This window comes from Amborella trichopoda, chromosome 8, assembly GCF_054954075.1.
Source record: "Amborella trichopoda isolate Santa Cruz 75 chromosome 8, AtrichopodaSantaCruz75HAP2 v2.0, whole genome shotgun sequence".
Lineage (NCBI taxonomy): Eukaryota > Viridiplantae > Streptophyta > Magnoliopsida > Amborellales > Amborellaceae > Amborella > Amborella trichopoda.
Genome location: NC_142343.1, coordinates 35570955 through 35586833, shown reverse-complemented (window position 1 = coordinate 35586833; position 15879 = coordinate 35570955). Strand labels below are relative to the sequence as shown.

At 38.1% G+C, this 15879-nt stretch overlaps 2 protein-coding genes across 13 annotated transcripts; one reads left to right on the top strand and one right to left on the bottom strand.

Moving 5' to 3' along the window:
• The first annotated feature begins 2566 nt into the window (after nucleotides 1-2566).
• SLP1 (Calcineurin-like metallo-phosphoesterase superfamily protein) lies at nucleotides 2567-12019 on the top strand. Of its 12 annotated transcripts, none has more exons than XR_016061208.1 (10): nucleotides 2567-2787; nucleotides 3393-3493; nucleotides 4803-4916; nucleotides 5590-5802; nucleotides 6861-6996; nucleotides 7852-8020; nucleotides 8376-8464; nucleotides 8925-8994; nucleotides 10014-10122; nucleotides 11573-12019. XR_016061208.1 is itself a non-coding variant. In XM_020674896.2 (10 exons), exons 1-9 carry the CDS (start codon nucleotides 2589-2591, stop codon nucleotides 10098-10100), a joined length of 1182 nt encoding a protein of 393 aa, XP_020530555.1. In that variant the 5' UTR covers nucleotides 2567-2588; the 3' UTR covers nucleotides 10101-10122; nucleotides 11573-12019. The 12 variants fall into 12 exon arrangements, 3 of the variants coding, with proteins under 3 accessions (XP_020530555.1, XP_020530550.1, XP_088730562.1); XR_016061213.1 differs by having other exon boundaries at nucleotides 6856-6996; nucleotides 7848-8020; XM_020674896.2 differs by having other exon boundaries at nucleotides 7848-8020.
• Nucleotides 10407-15336, bottom strand: LOC18423458 (protein trichome birefringence-like 35). Its single transcript, XM_088874701.1, is given in 6 exon segments — nucleotides 10407-10808; nucleotides 11588-11734; nucleotides 11988-12187; nucleotides 12501-12671; nucleotides 14164-14231; nucleotides 15141-15336. Coding segments are annotated over 6 exon segments (804 nt in total). The 3' UTR covers nucleotides 10407-10786.
• Nucleotides 15337-15879: the final 543 nt, after the last annotated feature.

Genomic DNA, 15879 nt, shown 5'->3' with positions numbered 1-15879 from the left:
GACTTTGGTCATGGATGCGATGAGAAAAAGAAACATAATCACCTTTTGTGTACCCAAAAAAGTTAAATCATATAGGAGAAACCCTTTATGAAAAGGAAACCGGCTGTAGTTCACGGTTTCAAAACCAAAAGGAGCATGGCTGCTGCTACAAATATTCTCAAGAAGCAAAATAGTGAATATTAATAAGCATTCATTTATTCTAGGTAGTATGCAGGAAGAAGAAAATGATCAAAAATTAGAATCATCATTGAAATTTGTCATTCTCTATGCACAAAGAATGTGGGAAAACCAATATGATGAGAAATAGAAATAGAAATAGAAATAGAAGCTCTATTGGCGAATTGGGATAATCCCATTTCCTACTTAATGTGTGAGTTCCCCATGGCAACAAACCCAACATCTAAAAAATGAGTTACCAATCACTATCAAGCGGATTTCATGAAATCAAGATGCTTAAGAACAATAATATGTAATAAATTTTTGTAGAATATAGAAAGAATTTAAACCAACTAAAATAGTAGTCAAACAAATACAATAGAAGCACAAAGCAAACATATGCCAATTTACAGTTACCCAAATTATGCTACATCTATGGGCAATGAGTAATTATGTATTTACTATCAATGGAGAAATTAAAAGTTTTGCGGGTTTCATAAAGATTGTTTGCAAAAAAAAAAAGCTCAAATGAAACTTTCTATCACAAAGGGATTATCAATCGAACCAATTCTTTGATACCATCGACCATTGTTGCAAACAACACAACAATGCTAACGTTTAAAGGGTGACCATAACCCCTAATCTCTCCTTCCTCAAAACTTGTTTTCATTATTGTTCTCTGTCTCTACATTGACTTATATGTGGCCCCATAGAGGCCATTTTGCATTTGACCAATATACCATTTGAGCGAGGGACATGTCGAAACGAGAGGTGATTTAGAATCATCGCACTAATAATCTCCACTTTGACACAAAATCTTGCCATGCTAAACATGCACTTATTTCTTTTTTTAAACCATTACAAGTTAGGCAATATTCTAACATTGCCATATTTGCAAGGTTGTCTTTGGTTTTGATCTTGACTAATTGAATTTTTCCAACTTGAATAACTGATCGGATATTGAACCAATATGTGCCGCGAGCTTTTGTGATGACCTGTATTCTTAACCAAGTGAATAGAACATATACAGTCACAAAATAGTCTCATGGGCTTGAACATAATACATGATGCCTTCGTTGTCGTCATATATTTTGATAGTCGGTAGTGCTACTGTATCTTGGAGCCTTGATATCTAATTTACCTATCTATTTGCAATCCAAAAAACAAATGTAGTCGTAGACCTACCTCTATCAAGTTCATTAGCAAACTTTGCAATGGATTTAAGCCCTTGCCAAATATAATTATGTAATTAGTAGTGCCTATAAAAATATTGAAGCCCCTATTTTGTTGCTTGAACCTTTTCGAGGTTCCCCATGATTAAGAATACCAACTGCGGGCTAATATTAGGTCTACTACATACTAGGACAAACATTAAGCTCCTAATGACATTTATATAAGACACCTTAGACATTCCTCTTCTTGCGTCTTCTGTCTTTGGCGTTTGGGGACATTTTAAAATATCCAAAACTTGTTGAGTACAATTATAAAATGTTTTATAGTATGAGAACCTTAATATATTTATGAAATATATTTAAGTATATATAAATATTTAAATTTAATTTTATGAAATATATTTAAATCAAGTTATCAATATAAGTTTCCAAATATATGAAATTCATTACGCACAGCAATAAACGTGCTAACAAACAGAGGAAAAAAAATTCGCAAAAACTTTTCTTGCGAACTATTTACGTAAATTTTTTTTCCTCGTGCCCTACAAATTTTTCTTTAATTTTTTTAAATTACTTGTTTCCCTGTTGACTTTAAGGCAACAAGCAAATCCCGGGTGATTCGCTTATAGGAACATATGTATAAAATGCTCCAACGGGAGGACCATATGCGCCACATCGAAACTGCAGTTGGCCATTGTACTCTCTCCCTTCGGAGAATCAAAAAACTTGGGTAGTTCACTAAGAATGCAGGTGGCCAAATCAGCTCCTAAATGTTTCGCTCCTGAAATTCGGCCCATAAATGGTGGCAATGAGCCCGGCCCTAAATAATTAGGGCTTAGCAATTGGCCTAAGAGTTACATTAAGGCCCGCGCTAGCCCGGTTCAGTCCAGAATGACTCTCTTTTTCTTCGATCTTTCTTCATTTGTTTTAGCCCGGCCGTCCAGCCCAGTCCTAACCGGACCAGGCAGGGCCTGGTCAGGCCCTTAGGTACCAAGTACTGGCCAAGGGCAAGCCCGGACCCCCACCCCTGTAAATTTTACGTTTTCGCATCAAGATGGCTTATATATCGCCACCGAAATTTACTGAACGCTTTCCAAAATTTCGGCAATTGGAAATATGCAGTCGCGCCAATATTCTGGTGACCGTTGATCCGCGTGGTTGGCCCTGGTGAAATGGATATAAGCCCCCTCGTTTCTCACTTCCAAAAAGCTCATGGCACCAGTAAGCTTCGTGCCATTATGAGAGAGATACAGAAAAGCCATGGCCTGCAGCTTCTCTCCTCTTTTCTTCTCTCTAAGAGTCTCCTCTTCCTCTTCTTGTTCTCCTTTTACTGTAACTGCAACTTTGAACTCTTCTTCAATTCCTGCAACCCAGCTTCCAGGAAGAGCACTTGAGCCTATCATAGTCCATGGTGATCCCCCCACCTTTGTCTCGGCTCCTGGTCGTCGAATTGTGGCAGGTTAGCATGACCCCTCACTTCTCGTTTTTCCATTTCCTTTGGTTTTTGTGCTTTGGGTCATGCTCTTGGAGTATTTTTCTTTCTCATGTGGATCTTGTAAGTCGCTTTTGAATGCTGGTGCTTTTAATTTCCTCAATTTATTCATGGTTTCCTTGTTTGAGGCTTCGATGCTGTCTAGTAAGCTAAACAATTTGGTTCCGTATTTGGAAATGGGAATAAATATGGAGATATTCACGGTTGAGATGAAATCTGATGTCTGTGAACTCAAAAGGATTCCAAATATGGGTAGTCTGAGTACCGTTTGAGGAACCAAATGAACCCATTTGAAGATTTCTATGGAAAAAACTTAAAAGAAAGTCCTATGCAGATTCAGGGGGTCTAGTAATGCTTCAATTCATAGATTTTGTTGTCTAGAACTGTAACTTTGGTGCAATGTTGCACATAGCAATCTACATGACCCTCAATTCTGCCCAAGCAATCCTGTAGTAGACTTTGTAAGTTCTCACTCAGTGTAAATCTATAAGATAACTGAAGTAAAGTTTGATAAGATGATTTAAACATAACTTAGTGATAGCATTTCATTTTCTATTTTTCTTGATTTTTAGTTGGTGACATGCATGGAGATCTTGCACAAGCTAAATGTGCGCTGGAAATGGCTGGTGTCTTGAGCTCAGATGGTGAAGATGCTTGGATTGGTGGTGATTCGGTATGTTCCTTGCGTCATTTCTAATGTTGTTATTCTTGTATTTCATGAAGAGCCTAACTTGTACTAATAGGTGTAGATGTATATTATTAATTGAAAATATACTAGAACATATATTATGATCCAATGGGCAGATAAAATCTAGAGTCGAATATGGGTTAGCATGATAGCTCCATTGGTTGGATACAATGTACTCAGGTACATATATCAATGGGGAAGTGCACAATGGTTCAATGAAATTATACAACATTAACCATGAAAAAATATACTTTAGTTCAATGGACTGTGGAAAACTGAAGTCCTTTGTTGTGTCATGACCATCCTGAAATGGATAGTGATGGGAGGGGGGGGGGGGCGGAGTGCAACACTCTATTGGGTATCATGTCTTATTCTGGTGGGTCCAGACTTTCTCCTTCATGGCCCATCATTTCAGGACACCATCATCACACTGAACCACGATTTCCCAATGTTTATTGGAATGTACACTTTTTTTTCTAAAAATTATAACAGCTAAGAATGTTCTCGAATGTTGTAGAGGAAGTTCTGATATCCAATTATCTTTTGCAAAGATGGAGATTTGTATTAGCTTATGTTGACATTAATAATCCATGACTCTTCAATTGTTGGTTAGAAAATACTAATGAGTGATCACTGTAAAATTTGGCTACCTAAAGTTTGAATTTGAAATTCTTATTGAAAAATAGTCGATCCTGACTTATACCTGTGACTTAATATATGTCTTAAAAGAGTACAACACTTTTGTTGTCTCTAGTACTTCCCTCTGCTGTTTGTATTATTTTGCATGGCAGGTTTTCAATGTCATAATTTTTGAAGGATGTCCTCTATGTTCATATTTAGAGCAACAAATACTAGACATGGGTTTTGTTTTGTACTTCTCTTATACTTGGGTCAAAGACTCAAAGGGATTAACTTTTATGCATGAATGTCTTATATGCTGATGAAATCTGAGCAAGTGAGCATTGGTACTCGTTGCCTTTATTGAGCTTCACAGTTCCAAACAAGTTGTTGGTCTTTGCCAAGGGAGTGGCTATTTTATGCTGGAGCAAATTCTTCCTTCAAGTATTTGGATTATTAGGTTGATCAGGGATACACATCTTCTTTACCCAGATGAGGGAAATATGACTCTGTTTTACGCACATGGCTCCATGTCAGAATGCTCAAATATTCATTGAACCTTTCTTTCTTTGAGTGTGAGAGTTTATTTGATTTAATGGTGACTGTCTTTTTCTCAGTATGATTGTTCACTTTGAACCACTGGTACCTTCATAACCAATTTGTTTCGGGTTTGTAGGTATTGGTTCAGCTTGGGGATATTCTTGATCGTGGAGAAGATGAAATAGCTATTTTGTCTTTGTTGCGATCACTAAGTGATCAAGCCGAAGACAAAGGTGGAGCAGTATTTCAGGTGGAATCTATATTTAATTGAGGAAGTAGAAGTAGGACTTCACTTTTGTTAACATACACCATTTAATATATACGTATTCAGTATGCCTCATCTCCTTTTTTTGTTTCAGTGAATTATATGGTATTCCTGTACTTCCTCCCAGTTTGAACGTTAGCGCTGAGTGCCTTATGCCTATAAAGAAGGATTAGTAAAGTCTCAAGTTTCTGTTCTCATCACTTTCTCTCTTTAAATGATGTGCCATACGGCCTTGGGCTTAGATTTGCTCTCTTAATTCCCTTGGCTGGCATTTTCTGAATAAGCTTTTGATTATCTTCAGATGGATCACCCATCATTCTCACTATTCGCTTACTTGGTTTTCCTAATGAGTCAGTCTACAAGATGTAATGTTGAAAATTATTTTGTTTTATTGATAGGTGTTGTTGAATATGGGTTCCTTTCTAAAGTAATGCAATTTTCACTCCTTTTTTATTGATTTCTCACCATGCGTATGCCTGGAGATGAACCAATTGTCTGGAATACAATTGAGCATAAACTATCTCAATCTACATGTTATTATAGACTACGATACAAGGTCTGACTTTCTAGTGGTTGATTAGTTCATGATAGAATGTATGTATTATTCAATATCCCTATCATCTTCCTTTCTGTTTCAAACCTATTTCTTTTACATCAGGTTAATGGAAACCACGAATCCATGAATGTGGAGGGAGATTTCAGATATGTTGATCCTGGAGCATTTGATGAGTGTCTGGCCTTTCTGGAATACTTAAATGATTATGGCAAAGATTGGGAAGGTGCTCTGATTGGCTGGATTAAAGTATGTCAAAACTGGAAGAACAATAGGGAAGTTTCAAGAAGCAATTGGAGCCCTTGGAATGTGATAGCGGTAATAAAAATGCTCTTTTCTCATGCCTCTGGAGCTTATTCCACGAATAGTATTTGATTGATCTGATAGGGGTATCTGCATTTTATATATTCTATTAGTTCTTATTTGTTTGTTTCCATGTGCCTCAACTCCTTGAGTCTACAAGTTCTTTTGCAATTTTCTTTCTATTTGTGCCATTGAGATTTGTCAACTTCAGTGAAAATTTTAAATTATGGGCATATTTCTAAATTGATGTTTGGTTTTTACTCTTAGGCTCTACATGTCTAAGTGGGAACATGATTTCTGTTGATAGTATGAAGCTTATTGATTGCTGACTGGCCTAAGAATTATGTGTATTTCACCTGAGTGAGCTGTCTCTCCAGTTTTGTTAGGTTGGGTGTATATTACCCTGGTTGTATTTCCACCTATATATAAATAGAGCATACATAATTTCCTTTTTCTCCTAATCTTGACTCAATTAGTGCCTCCAAAAGGATATTCCATATCACATGAATATTTTGTAGTTGAAATCCTACTTGAACTCATTTGGAAATGATCAATTTTTGCCAGGCCATATTGGGCTTCTAAACCTGCCTAGCTTTTAGAAATTTTGGTCCATCACTTGCTTACATTTTTTGTCAGCATAAATACTTCATTTCTTCTTGTTGAACACATAGACCTTTCTTATATAAGTTCTCAGTAGTCGTATAGGCTGTGGATTTATTATCCTATGCTGCGGCCATTGTAGTTTTGTATTCCATAAGCTAGCCTACTAATTGATCTTGATTTTCCTAGCCAACTCTATCGTTTTTCATCATTAGCGTAGTGCAGGTACACAAGGACTTAAAAGTGGATAACATCTCATCCCACCATTTATTGATGGATACAGTTGGTCTTTTTCTGTATCCCATGCTTTACTTGCAATGAATATCACATAATTTCCATAGTTTCACTGCAATAGTGCATTGTACTTGTGGCTGGTAAATTATACTTCTCATTTTGTCTTATAGATAACTGCTTCTTGTAGAACACATACTACATGACCATATTGACACGCCATTGTCCTAATTTTAGGGCAGAGGCAAAAGGGAGTGATTGCTAGAGCTTCCCTTTTGAGACCAGGAGGTCTATTGGCATGTGAATTGGCACGTCATGCTGTTGCTCTCAAAGTAGATGATTGGGTATTCTGCCATGGTGGTCTTCTTCCTCATCATGGTAAAACTAATTGTTTCTGAACTATCATGCTGGTTAGTATTAAGTTGTGTTTCAAAGGAAATCTGGTCTAGATTGGAGAACTGGCGATCCGGATAGACTCTTCTATGGGAGAAACTGTACAAAAATAAAATAAAATAATAATTTCACTTTGAAAAATAATAAAATTAAAAATATTCAAAAATAAAATGGGTGGAAACCAAGCGATTTGGGTGATCCGGGTTGCCCGGTTCCCTGACAAGCTTGCTCGTTTCTCTAATGGAACCAATGGAGTCTAAGGGCATCAGATTAATTCCTGGTTCGGATGAGGAACCGAATCGGTCCCACCTATTCTCGGTCTGGATCGACGATGTCCCATCCGGACCAGTGATTTTTGAATCATTGGTATTAAGGCACTAGAATTTAGGAAATAACTGTTGCTTAGAGCTATAGTTGATATTTTGACTAGCTAAATTGTATGCTTATTTATTATAAAGGAAATTATACTTTTGTTCAATGGACTATTACAAAACACAGTCTCGGGGTCATAAAGTCTACTGAATTGATGGATGGAGATGGCGTGTGTGTCGGAACCACGCTGCAGTCATATCCTATTCTGGTGGGTCCCACTCTAATATGACTATTCCATTTCCCCTGACTATGATGATCCAAATGTACAATATTTTCCATAGTCCATTGCATTGTAGTATTCTTTCCCTTATTAAGCGTTCGTCATTGTAGATGGTTATTCTTTTATCATTCACTGTATCCTATTTCATTTCAGGTCATGAGATATGTTCACAGGATTGTTGGAGCAATAGAAAATTTGCAATTCTTTCTAACCCATCTAATAAAATTACTTGTGCTTCTTTTAGTTAGGTATGGTATAGAACGTATGAATCGAGAAGTATCATGTTGGATGAGAGGATTAGAGGGGGAGAGCCATGCACCCAAACTTCCATTCATAGCAACCAGAGGTTATGATAGTGTTGTTTGGAACCGCGTGTATTCAAGAGACTCAGAAGAGACAGAATCGGGAAAGCGCCAGGCAAGTGTTATTGTTAGGGGAAGTATACTCCATTTGGATGTCAAAAATTGTAGCACATTTGGTTAAGCACTGCCCGGTGAAATGATGAATGCTTACGAAGAGGGAGGAGATTCACCATTTGGGTTGTGTCCCCTTCTCGTAGAAACCATTCGCTATCACCGCACATCGCTTTATTGGATGGTGGTGAAACCAGTGTACTGTAGTTTCTATGGTACACTAGACTACATTATCCGATTGCCATAATTAGTTCGGAACTGAAATAGTCACCAGGGATCCAAATAACTTAAGGTCCTTCCCGGAGTTTCCATTACTCAATAACAATATTGTTTTGATTGAAATGATTGCATTTGTTCAGATATCTGCACTTCTTGAAGAGACTTTGCAAGCAGTAAGTGCCAAGGCAATGGTTGTGGGTCACACTCCTCAACCATCTGGGGTAAACTGGTACATATTTTCCTGTTTCTTGTAGTGATTTGGCTGAGTAGTCATTGATTAGTCTTACACATATACACATAAAAGCTTTGGATAAGTATACTATAGTCCAATGGACCATGCCCTATGGTGCTCCAAGGCTACATCCTACTTCTGTTTGGGCAGACAGTGGCTAGAGATTAAACGGAGTGAGGCTGGCATGTACTTTCACCTAGCTGCTATTAACCTCCAACCATCCATGTGTCGAAAGGGATGGTGGACATAGCCTGTGAGTACCGTATACTGTATCCAGTGGACTATGGTATACTTTTTCTTTACTTTAATTGGTTTTCGGCATTGATATTTTTAATTGATTACTAGCTACCACTTTGCTTCTGTAATTATCTTATGAAAATGAACCTGTTTGTGCCTACTACTTTGCTTATGTAATAATCTTGCGAAAATGAAAATGTTTGTGCTTATATTGTTGCAGTAAATATAATGGCAGCATATGGCGCATTGATGTGGGGATGTCAAGCGGAGTTCTTGATGCTTCTCCAGAGGTAATTTAGGTTCTCTTGAATGTCAAATATGGTATGAAGAATCCTAGTGTCCTTAAGAAGAGCCATTACATTCTGAACTGCTTTTTTTGATTTTTGGTAGATTTCAGAACAATAAATTCACCTGCAAAGCTGTTGTGTTGCTGGGAATAAAACAATACATTGTCAAGGCTAGTTGCATTCTACTGGGCAAACAGTTAACATGCCACTAAAAAGTGAGGGGAAAGGTCAAAATCCCTTAAAAAATTACTGAAGTGGTCAAAAGATATCAATTAACATTGAAGGGTTTATTTTTTGATTTTTATTTCACTCAGGTACATCCTTAAAAATATTTTAAAAAATGCTTAAACTGCACCTGTTCAGGGTTAGGAACCTTTGAACAAGCAAGGGTATTTCAGTAATTTTGGACATAGTTTATACTCTTCACTTGGTTGAAGCCCCTTAGGTAAGTCAAATTACTAAAATGCCCTTGCTTGTTCAGGGTTTCCAACCCTAAATGTAGGCAAATTGGGCATTTTTAAAGATGTCTTTTGAGGATGAACATAAATGAAATGAAAATTAAAAAGTCTTCTAAGGTTAATTGGAATCTTTTGACCCCCTTAATAATTTGTTAGGGTTTTGGCCCCTTAAACAAAATTCTTAAGTATCTTGCCATTTGGTAAGAACTCTTGGGCGTTAGGTGTTAACAAAGTATTTACATGCTTTCCTTTCTCACCATATTTAATCGGCTATCTTTGAGGATAAGTATGTATCTGCTCTGATTGAAGTATGCAAATGATATGAGAGTCTTTTATGAGCATAATCATCCTGCAAATTTTTTATCAAATGCCATTGAGATATACTTAATTTTCATAACACATATGAACTTTCATAGCACATATGAACTGTGGCCTTGTGGTTGCTGGCCTTTCGCTTATGCCCTTGAGATTTCTCTGATTGAATTTTTACATCTATTTGAGACATGTGTTTAACCTGATATATGAAAAGGATTAACTTGGTGACTTCAACTTTGGGTGCACTAGGTTCTCGAAATCATTGACAACAATGTGAGAATTATAAAGAAGGACGCTAAGGCATTCCATGGGCATTCTGTTGTAAATTACATATGAAACTTTCATATGGCCCAATAAGGTAGGACATATGATTTCGTTATATTTGTTCATTGGTCTATTGGCCGGTAACAATGTTTAACATTAACATTCATTGGAAATTTGGCAATTATTTATTCAGTTTATTTGTATAAGAATCAAACCTACATATTTCCCTACCAATTTATTTTAGCACAACCAAATAGTTTTCTCTGCTTTTCTTACTGTTTATCGACATTCAGTGTCAGCCTTAATAGAAAAATTTATGTATTTGATTCTTGAGCTGCCTTGAGCCTCATATTTCCAGACCTATAATGCAGATTAAACTTGGTAAAATAATTAGCTTCGTATAGACGAAACGTGACATCCCATCAGAGCTAGATTACCTCTGTTACATGCAAATTGCGTGTTTCCCACCTTACAGTATTCAACTATCTTACAATAAATTGAACAATAATTCATTCCACACATCGAGCACACCAGGCAAACACCAATGTATACAATCTGCATGGCCCTCGGGATGCAACAACTGCTTTGGCTTAAAGGTCTCTCAAAACTTCCGATATATAGAAGGGTGGCCATCTTTTTGATACTCAGATAGCGGTGTGATGTTAAGAACTGTGACTCTTGATCTCCTTTCCCTGAAAACATTCTCTAATACACTCATCATCCTTAGATCTGACCCACTTCCCCAGTAATCTTCCCTCTCAATTAGCGTTGTCCTGGCTCCTGCACACCAAACAAGCCCCCAGAAATAGTGGAACAAACATGAAATTTGAATGTTGGAAATTTGCATTGATGTGGAATGCGATGACCTTGGCATTATTCTCTTTTGGCTTTTTTGCAATATTTTCTTTAGTTGGTATTCTTGGTTAGTTGGAGTTGCATTGGGGTCAGCTTCCTTATGCTTAAGTTTTGAGTTATTTCCTTTCATGGTTTGGCCCTCTAGTTGTTTCCTAGGCTTCTAGTTCTTTAAACAGGACATATTTCCTGCTGTAGGGATCTAGTGGATTTGGCTTCATCATTTTTAAATCTTATTAGTTAACAAAAACGAAAACACGAAGTCTCCGCAGTGGGAGGTGTATTGGTTTCATATAGAGTGAAATTTGAAAAGAAGAGAGGATTATTTGGTTCTTGTAGAGGAAAATCATTTTGTGAGTCCTTGTTTCAAGCCCTGAAAGTGTTTCATGGTTTGAAACATTTTTGTATCTTTGAGAAATAAAAACGAAATGTTTCCTATGCTTTCTCCTCTCCATTGTTTCCATGTGTTTCATTGATCAAGCATCTTTTTTCCATTCTGCTGTACCACTATTTCTTTGAGTAGATTAGTTTGACAAATGGGTTCAATTTCCAACTGATATGAATAATAAGTGCTCCAGATTTTGAAATGAAGTAATGTCCTTGTCATATTGAGATTTAGAAATGGGCATGTTATTTTAGTTCAGAGACATGAAAGAAAGAAACGATAGATTTCAATTTTGGATTTAACACAGGCAATTGGCACTTACCAAAGATGTATTGGGGACATGGTAACAAAGAAGACACGGGTTTTGCGAGCATCCACATTTGAGTCTACCCCATCAGCCCACGTTCTCAAGGCCTCATTCATGGCATCCAATCCTTCAGATTCTTCACACGGTTCCCCTTTACTTCATCTGCATTGCATACAACAAATCTCTCTAGTCAATCAGTTTAAACCAACCAAAGTTCAGAAAGCAGTAGCCATTACTAAAACCTCTCTCTCTCTCTCTCTCTATGTGTGTGTGTGTGTGTGTGTCTGTGTGTTGTGCTTGTATGTCTGTGAGAGTACTGATCGTAAGAGACACCATGGATTTTTGTGCTTGTATGTCTCTCTCTCTCTCTCACCAGCCAAGAAATCCATATACAAACAATAGCTTGAGAACTTACAGAAGTTTGATCTTAAGCTCTCCTCTCCACCATAGATAAGAATTGAACACCAATATGTCAGCATGTTTCCAGTATGATCCATGCTTTGCTATAGAATCTGGCCTGATTATCCTGCTACTTAATCTATGGTTTACCGGATCATCAGAGTTGGATTCTACCAAAAGTGGCACCCAGTAAAACTCTACAGTAGCATTGTACTCCTATACAATGCACATTTGCTCCTTGCTGGTTATATAAAATTCACAATCGTAATGAATTGGTCTTTGGAGGGTAAGTGTTCTAGTCGAATTGGCCATGGGAGATTATAGCCCACAGGGTCATGACCCTCAAATTAAATTATACAGTGATGGTTGAGAGTATGAACCATCAGAACAGGGCATGATCACAACACTTCCCCTCCACCATCCATAATTTAATTGGACGGTCAGGACTCGAATGGGCTGGGTTTTCCATAGTCTACTGCGCTATGTTTTATTTAGCACCAAATTTATGAAAGCTTGTTATGTGTTTTACCTCAGCCGTGAAAATGGTGAGAAAATTTTTTGGGGTCATGGATTTTTGGTTGGTGAGAGTACTGATTGTAATAGACACACCATGGATATCCACTGGCCTCGATTCAGAGAATCTCCTACAAACATTAGCCTCTTCCCTCTCAACTTTTCCAGCATAGCAGTCGCATTCCACCTGTCAATAACACAACTCATTGTTAACAACCGTGTGTGTGTGCACGCGCACGAGCGTGAGTGCTTGAAATCATTCTATCAATCTTAGATTTCATAATTTTGAATAGACAATCCCCATTAAGAGATCAATTTTTATACAGGACTGGTTAATTTTTTATCACCAAACTCTCTCTCTCTCTCTCTCTTTCTCTCTCTCTACAGCTATTACCTGGTTAAGTTGCAGTGATGAGGTTGCCACCTCCAACTCCTGTAAGCCAAATCAGGCCTCCCATACTTGCGCCACGCCAGTTGATCTGACATGTATGGGCGTTCCTCTTCAGAGTAAAGTGGATGTGAGAAATTGTCCAAAACCCATCTCCCAGAAAACAAATCGCACTCATCCTGAGCTCTTCTCTCTCTTCCGTTCCTCTCTGGTCTTCGCAAATTACGCGCTCTCGACCCATTACCGACTCCCTCTTCTCGACTAACTTTACATGCGTCTTCCCTAAAAACGTAAAACCCAACAGCTCAAAACCGAATACTCTGCAACCCAAGAAACAAAGAAGAAGCTTAGTACCCTTGAAAGCATACCGAAATCTAAGTCATCGAAGCTGGCATTGCTGGTTTGATGATATTCGATTAGAGAGGTAAGCTTTCTCTCACTAGAGCAGAGCGGCCTTTGCTTCTTGGATTCTTCGGACGTTCTCGTTGTAGAGAAAGACAGCGACAACGAATAGAGATAGAGAAAGAAAGAGGGGAGAGAAAGGGATCTTGGATTTCCATGGCTGCATTGTGGAAGCAGGCAAAGCGACCCATCCATCAATTCCCATTTCAAAATCTCAGGGTTTAATAAGCCTTTTAAACGGTTAACTTTTTTCTGTTACAAGGAAAACTTACCGTTACTGCTACAATCTTTACTCTAAATGGCAATCATGCCATACTAGAAGCCAAAGTATTTTATGCCCCTGCGGGCGTATATTGTCTACTTACTCCATCCAATAAAATCTAATATAGTTATAGTTTTAGGATCCCAAATTTTAGGGATGTAGCAACCTTTCAAGTGCTAGACTAACCTCAAAAATATGGGTGGCAAGGGACCAGACCTGATCTGGGTCTCGACCCAAGTCTGGGTATGGGTTCAAAAATTAGACCTGACCGGTCAGGTCGGGGTCTAAATCTTGGACCTGAACACTATTCGGGTTTGAGTCCCATATTATGATTTTGGGTCCTAATTTATGAAATATAGTTAAATATATGGATATTTAAATTTTGGGTCAAATCTAGGTCTAGGTCTGGCCGGACCCAGACCCAACCCGTTGCCACCCCTAATAAAAAAAGGTTTCCAAATCTCACTCTATGTGAATTTGACAAAAAAATGTCTCAAGATTGAATAGAGACTGTACAATTTTTGGAGGGTGAGAAAATTTAGAACTCAAGTTTTATCTTTTTTTGTTTTTTTGTTTTTTTGTTTATAGGAATTTAGTAGTTTTTATTGATTAACTAAAGGAGATTACAGAATCAGAAGTAAGAGTTGATGACAGGGATAAACCCCCTTTGGCAAGAGAATCGGTTAAAGAATTAGCTTCACGAAACACATACACAAAAGAAATAGCAAGAGATCTGGAGAAATCCGAAATCTGTAGCAGAGAGGACCTCAGCTCTCAAGGAGGCTTGTGAAGACCATTGCACCAATTGATGACATTGAGCGAGTCCCCCTGCACAATACAATACCGACCAAACTCTCTATCCTTGAACAATTTTAAACCATTAAGAAAAAACAACAGTCCCATTCTAGTCTCTCACAACACCACCATAGCCAGCCAGGCCTGGATTCCCAAGCGAGCTACCATCAAAGTTGAGTTTGAAGGTTCTTTCCCAGAGGGGCCACCCATCTACCATGCAATCTATATTTGAAGGTCCCTAAATTGAAGAGAATAGGTAAATTCCTCTTAACATCAACTGCCAAGATATCAGACCTCTCGTTAGTTATGGAGCACCAACGCCACAAGTCATGAAGGATTTTGTCCAACAGTCTCTTAAAAGGAAGCCCACTGCCATCAAACACTCTTCGATTCCTTGCTTTCCAAATTTCCCACAGGATCAAGCCTCGATCAATCTGGCAAAGGACCAGCCCAACCTTGGGAAGCGGCACAGACAAGTTAAAGATGACGCCAATAACCTCGGCTAGCATGATGAGAGGCATGCCCAATTTATCAAAAAACGAATGCCAGATTCGAATGGTAAAAGGCAGTGGAGAAACAAGTGTGGCCTTGTTTTAGTATCCAATTTGCAAGGCAAACAAACATTGGGCAATACATTACATCTCTTGATAAGGTTGTCAGTGGTCAGCACCTTGTTTTGCACAGCTAGCCATAAGAATGCTTGAACTTTGGGAGGAACGGCCATTTCCAGATTGTTGCAATCTCAGGCTTAGACCATCTCCACTGGAAATGGAATAAAAGATTGTACATGGATTTGATTGAGAACTGACCATCAGCCTGAATCTCCCAAATGACCATATTAGAGGCATCCAATGGAATATAGACATCGTGAAGAAGAGATAGCAACCCCACATATTCCTGAAAAATGATGTTAGGAACTCTATTATAGGGGAGATTGATATTCCGGCTAATCTGGGAGCCCCTGTGAACAAACAAATCATCTACAATGGCGTTAGGGTTGTCCATACGCTAGAAAATAGCTGGAAAGAGATATTTCAAAGGCATAGGACCCACCCACTTATGGTGCCAAAAAAAGATGTTACGACCATCACCCAAGCTCCATCTGATGTCCCTAAGAATCAGGCCCCGACACAAGTTAATGGATTTCCAAGTAAATGACAATCTTTGTGACCCACTTCTCGCTTCTACCCACATCTGAAATGTATCCACATCATACTTTGCCGCCACCACTTAGTACCACAACCAGAGGAGGGCTTGATTAACCTCACACGTCTTAAACCAAGTCGCTATTCCATCTAAGGAGATGATATTTTTTAGAATTATCAAAAGACACCCATAAAAAAATTCTTTATCAATGTTTCAATCTTCTTAGCTACCCTAGGCAGGATCTGTAACAAAGAACTCAAGTTTTATCTTTTGTAAGCAATCTACTGATTACTAGGTAGTTCTAGAAATTTTATACTAAAAAAATTCTTCCAAGTAGGTCTTTTGCCTAAGGGAGTAAAAGGATAGGGTATGCTCCCATGGGAGCATTGTGTGCACCGTTAC

What these genes read in the sequence shown, in the direction of transcription:
- SLP1 (XM_020674896.2), top strand. Translation starts at nt 2,589, where the DNA reads ATGGCCTGCAGCTTCTCTCCTCTTTTCTTCTCTCTAAGAGTCTCCTCT. An exon ending in AAGGTGGAGCAGTATTTCAG is followed by an intron (nt 4,917 to 5,589) that starts GTGGAATCTATA and finishes CTTTTACATCAG; the next exon opens with GTTAATGGAAACCACGAATC. An exon ending in TGGTCTTCTTCCTCATCATG is followed by an intron (nt 6,997 to 7,847) that starts GTAAAACTAATT and finishes TGCTTCTTTTAG; the next exon opens with TTAGGTATGGTATAGAACGT.